The 5128-nt window shown below is 43.5% G+C and overlaps 1 protein-coding gene across 4 annotated transcripts; it reads left to right on the top strand.

Annotated features, from left to right (window-relative positions):
• The first annotated feature begins 608 nt into the window (after positions 1 to 608).
• On the top strand, positions 609 to 4904 carry DDIT4L (DNA damage inducible transcript 4 like). 4 transcript variants are annotated; one of them, XM_043545637.1, is made up of 4 exons: positions 697 to 827; positions 929 to 1041; positions 1143 to 1280; positions 2278 to 4904. In XM_043545637.1, the coding sequence occupies exons 3-4, from the start codon at positions 1193 to 1195 to the stop codon at positions 2763 to 2765; spliced, it is 576 nt and encodes a 191-aa protein (XP_043401572.1). In that variant the 5' UTR covers positions 697 to 827; positions 929 to 1041; positions 1143 to 1192; the 3' UTR covers positions 2766 to 4904. The 4 variants fall into 4 exon arrangements, with proteins under 4 accessions (XP_027681253.1, XP_043401572.1, XP_043401574.1 ...); XM_043545638.1 differs by having other exon boundaries at positions 705 to 764; XM_027825452.3 differs by lacking the exon at positions 929 to 1041 and having other exon boundaries at positions 609 to 859.
• Positions 4905 to 5128: the final 224 nt, after the last annotated feature.

Raw genomic sequence — 5128 nt, 5'->3', positions numbered from 1 at the left:
CACCCCTTTATTCATAAACAACAGCTGCTGCATTAATAAAACATGCTGCGTTAATAATACAGTATTAGCCCAGTGAACTGCAGCTTGAAAACGCCTCTGCATTGCGGGAGAAACATGCTTCAAGAGTCCCCCTCTGCAATGACAGAGAACTGAGGTCAATGGGAGAGGAAATGAAGGGGACACACGGGCCCTGGGGAAATGTGTGTGAATGCACAAAACAGTAATTTAAAGCGACCTAAATGTGTCCAAAGCACTCTGGACAACAAATGAAATAAAAGTTCTACTTAACAAAAAACAGACCCCCCAGCACTTGGCCGCAGAATACACTATTGGGGTGGTGGAGGGGGAGCTCAGCGAAATGACAGGGGCTGAGTGTGACATGTGTCAGGTGATCAGCCTTCCCGCGCTCCCAGCCCCCGGATCTTTTTGGCACTGCCGCTGACCAATCCTTAGCTAGACCTCACCCGCTCCTGCCCCCTCCTTGCTCAAGCGTCTCCCCTTTCGCATGAGGGACGAGCTGAGTCCCGCCCCCGCTCTGCTCGCCACAGAGCCTCTTGGGACAGCAGCCAATGAGAGGGGGAAGAGCTGGCAGAGCAGAGCGCTGCCTGGGGAACGTGAACGGGGTGGGGCGGGGGAGGTGCACGGACAGGTGGGGGAATGAGAAGTGCATATAAGCTGCTGCTGCCCTGGCGGCAGGTTGATCCGTGGGAGGGAGGGGTTAGGTGGGGTTGCTAATGAAGGGCAGCTGTAGACCTTCGCCGTAGGTTTGTATTTGTTCAGGGTTTGTGTGCTTCCTGTCACTGAAACGGAAAGCAGCTGTTTTAAATGTAAATATTGTACTTCTGTGAAGTTTTAGCAGGTAAGATGAAATCATGTGGGCTGATTCCACTGATAGGTGAATTAACTTTGTTCTTCATCTGCTTTAAAGCTGTGCCTCCTTTCAGTAGGAGGCGGGAAGGCTTTCATTCGACCCAAGGAAAAAAAAATATTTAAGGGGATGAGTAACTAGGCTCCGAGTCTCCTTTTTTCCTCTCTTAGCAGGCAAGTGGTCCTCCTTGAGAGTTACTATGAGTTGATGCTGCTGTAGTGTCTCTTAATAACTTGCTTTGTTTGTAAGCATGCTACATGTGCTTCCCTTTCAGTAAACCAGGAGGGCGTAAAGATCTGTTGGAGGCTAGAGTGTACTTTAAAAATGGTTGCAACTAGCAATTTAAGCAGTAAAAGCACTGCATGCATTTCAGAATTGGTACACCAAGGCTTTCACCATGCAAACATAAGCGGTGAGTATCTTTGACCTTCTCAACCCCTCCTTCTCTCCCCCCCCCCCCTTTTAAAAAGTAAGGCTGCAAAAGGGAAGGAGGGGTCCATCCCCAAGTGGTGTTATAACTTATTATGTGCTAGTGCAGGGAAGTTCATAAATGGGGGATAACTGAGCAAAAGTTATGCTTGTGAATTATTACATGACTACAAGTGAGGTGGGGGGGGGAAACTGGTGCAAAATTTTGTAGAGCTACCTCTGACTAATACTTTAGGGTTACTAAAATGATTTTCATGGCTAGATAAGGTAGCTGCAAAGATGATCCTAATAAATTTTTCAGAATGAGTGGAAATCAGATTTTTCATGAATTGCAGTGGCTTATCCTGACTCACAAGTCTGTTTATTGCCACCTATAGTGAAACAGTTAAACTGTCTCAGTATATAAACCTGTTATATTACTCATGCACTGCAGTATACTTCACAGCTTTCAGTAGTTTACTAGGATGAGCAAGTTACTTTATTCCATGTATGTACTAAACAATCACAGCCCTTGGCAGCCTGCCACACTAAAGACTGATCACATTAGAAAGCAGATGACCAAGTGTGAAGCTATCACTTCTCCTTTAAGCAAACTAACTTCATGTTTTCAAGGGGCTAGCTTTTTATCATACTGCAGCGATAAACATTAGTAACGGCTGTGAAGTCCTCTCCCTAGTGGAGGATGACTTCATTAAGTTTACGGTAATAACCAGCATAATCAAGAGAAGTGTAACTGCACTTTGAATTACTTAAAGTGACCACAGACTGCTGTTGCAGCACACACAAAATATACATAGTTTTAATTCTCATTCATGTAAGAAACCACACTACACTGACACTATAGTATGCTCATGCTGGCTTGCTGACTATCGCTATTTAATACTTCAGGAAAATTAACAGGTTGGTTTGTTGTCTGCCTCTTGCCAGTTACTGGTATGTTACTATGTGTTTTTCCTCCTCATGTCTTAATTCCCCTGCAGACTTTGACTACTGGGATTACGTTGTGCCTGAACCCAACCTTAATGAGGTGGTGTTTGAGGAGAGAACCTGTCAGAGTTTAGTTAAAATGTTGGAGAACTGCCTATCCAAATCAAAGCAGACCAAACTTCACTGCTCAAAGGTTCTGATACCAGAAAAACTAACCAAGAGAATAGCTCAAGATGTATTGCGGCTTTCTTCAACTGAGCCCTGTGGCTTGAGAGGTTGCATTATCCATGTCAATTTAGAAATTGGAAATGTATGTAAAAAACTGGATAATCTTATCTATGACCCCAGTGTTGTTCCTACTTTCGAACTGACACTTGTGTTCAAGCAGGACTGTTGCTCATGGCCCAGTTTCAGGGACTTTTTCTTTACTCGAGCTTGTTTCGCGTCTGGCAGCAAACGTACTCTGATTCTGAGTCCTGGGTTTCGGCTTATTAAAAAAAAACTTTACTCCTTGATTGAGACAGTCATTGAAGAATGCTAGAAATCTTGTTGCATGTTTAAAACTGCCTGTGGCCACTAACTAAAATGTCTAAGTGGAATTTGATATCCTGAATTTTTAAGAGGTACCTTGCTTTACAGTTTGATTTCATGCACAGCAACCATTGTGCTCTGTATGAGCTGTGCAAACACCCCAATGTGTAAGCCTTCAGGCTGGCATAAGATATTCCCGGTGCAGCTAACTGCCTGCCTCTGCTGGGTGCGCAAAAAAGCAGGAACAAAGCTAACGTTTTACTTGAAACTTATGGTTAGCACCTAGTTGACCTGTCCTGCGGTCAGCCTAGGAATTGTTACTGACCGTTTTTCTATAGAAAGTTCTTATGCCATGGAAATAACTCTACCAGCATAGGTTTATAGTTCCAAAAGGTTTCACAGAAAACTCTAGAGCTCTTGTTAAAGTATTGCTCAGCTAATTAAATATAGTGGATGTCAAACTCCCCTGCCCGAACGAAGAAATAGATCTTGCCTCTTAAAAGGTAGCAGGCTGATCAACCTGGTGCAAAAGTAAATATTTCACAATTTTTCCTAGGGGTTATATAGCAAACATAATTTGCTCAATCTTAGGACTATGCCAATTTGCACTGCAATCTCAGCAATGTGCACTTTTAAACTTTTGAAGTGTTAAGGGGCAAATGACTCGTCAAAACAAAAGTCAGTTGTGTTTGAATATTTTGCCTTTTAAAAACTGGAAAACCAATGCAATTTGGGCAGCAAAGATGGATTTAAATGCAAGGTAACTTCTGAAGCAGAAATGCTAAATCATTGTCTTGGAAACACTTGCCTACCTCATGCTTAGTTTTGAAAATGGAATATGTCTGCACTCAGAGATGCCCTCTTTTTCTGGGCAGAAAACTGAATCCTACTATTCCCTTGCCATACCCCTTCCTCTAAGTGGAACCAAGAAACACTTTAGTTCTCTCACTAGCTCCTCTCCAAAGTCTGCAGGATTTTTCTGTTCTGGCATGGTAGCTCAAGCTCTTCAGAGGACACCTTGTGGGGGTTTCAGTTCTCCATACCACCATAGTGGCCCCACTTTGGTTCTGGAATGGCCTGGCAGTTTCTCCCTTTCATGAGCCTGCCCCCTTCATTCCCTAAGGTAGCTAAAGTTTAGCTAGTGTTCAAGCTGATGCTTACGTTGCTGCTCGAATGACTTTCCCCTTCATCTTCCCTAGAGACTTCCATTTCAATGTCGCACCACTTCTGCTGAAAATTAACTCATCTCCCCATGCTCAAACAAGCTGACCAGTTGGCTTAGATAAAACACAGGAATTTTCAAAAGACCATGAACTGAAAAAGTGACTGCTTCAATTACAGACAGTGAGAATGTCTTTCAGATCCAGCCAGGAGCATATATCAACACTATGCAATATAGGGGTGAGGGGGGAAAAGGCTTGCCTAATCTTTTAGTCTATTTTCCCTGCCATGCTTCTCAGTAACAGTTCTCTGGCTATGTACCACTCTTCTGAGGGGCGGCGGGGGGGAGCTGAAAGATCCACCATGTCTTGGTTGCTGGCACTTAGGTTTCTCGGAAGATGACTATCAACAGATAATAGAGGGGAAAGTACCTTGGCAGACACATACCAAGTGTCTTGGCTCCTAGTAGTTGTTCTCTTGAAGACTTATCTTGCAGGTACCTAAGTAATATCCACATGTATGAGACACTTGTGGCACAATTTGACACTTAGCAAGTGTGTGGGTGAAGGAGGGGGAAGTGTGTGTGTGTGTGTGTTCTCCATCAAGTTGCATATTCGGTATACAATGTAACCGGCTTAGGTGGATTACAGAACTGCACTCTTCTAACATTTGGAAGTTACTGCACCGCACAGCTATTGAGCCTTTGACTTATCAGAATTGGACCATTGTAAACTGACTTGTTTTGCACTTGTACTGCTTTTAATGTTTTTAATTTCAATGCCTTAAATGGTGGTGTCACTTTGTATTGTTGGAGCTCTCTGCACTGATGTATAGATGTTCGGTCCCCCTCCCCCTGAACTGTTCTTTGGCTTGCCTTTTGAACTTCACGACAGCAATTATTTACTGGCACTGTTCTTGAAACTGATTCCTGTGCAAGAAAATGGGTTTGTCTATCCTGACAATAAAAGTTATATTTTTAACTTTCAAATTTAGGTTGTCTTTGAGATCATTCTTCTCCAACATTATTCATACTATGGTAGTTCCCAGGAGCCCCAGTCATGGCCTGGAACCCCTCTGTGGTCAGTGCTGCACAGTTCCTGTCCCAAAGAGCTTGTGTGGTACAGCATAAAACAAGCAACAGGTGGACAGAGGTAGACCAGGGAATATAAGGAAACCATGAAAGAATGTTGAAGTGGTTTGTCCTGACTTTCG

Source organism: Chelonia mydas, chromosome 4 (genome assembly GCF_015237465.2).
Source record: "Chelonia mydas isolate rCheMyd1 chromosome 4, rCheMyd1.pri.v2, whole genome shotgun sequence".
Lineage (NCBI taxonomy): Eukaryota > Metazoa > Chordata > Testudines > Cheloniidae > Chelonia > Chelonia mydas.
Note: the sequence above shows the minus strand (reverse complement) of the source record. Positions and strands in the feature narration are given on the sequence as shown.

Bases quoted from the DNA above. Each gene is read 5' to 3' on its own strand.
- DDIT4L (XM_027825452.3), top strand. From the start codon at position 1,193: ATGGTTGCAACTAGCAATTTAAGCAGTAAAAGCACTGCATGCATTTCA. The intron at 1,281-2,277 runs GTGAGTATCTTT...ATTCCCCTGCAG, and splicing joins TCACCATGCAAACATAAGCG to ACTTTGACTACTGGGATTAC.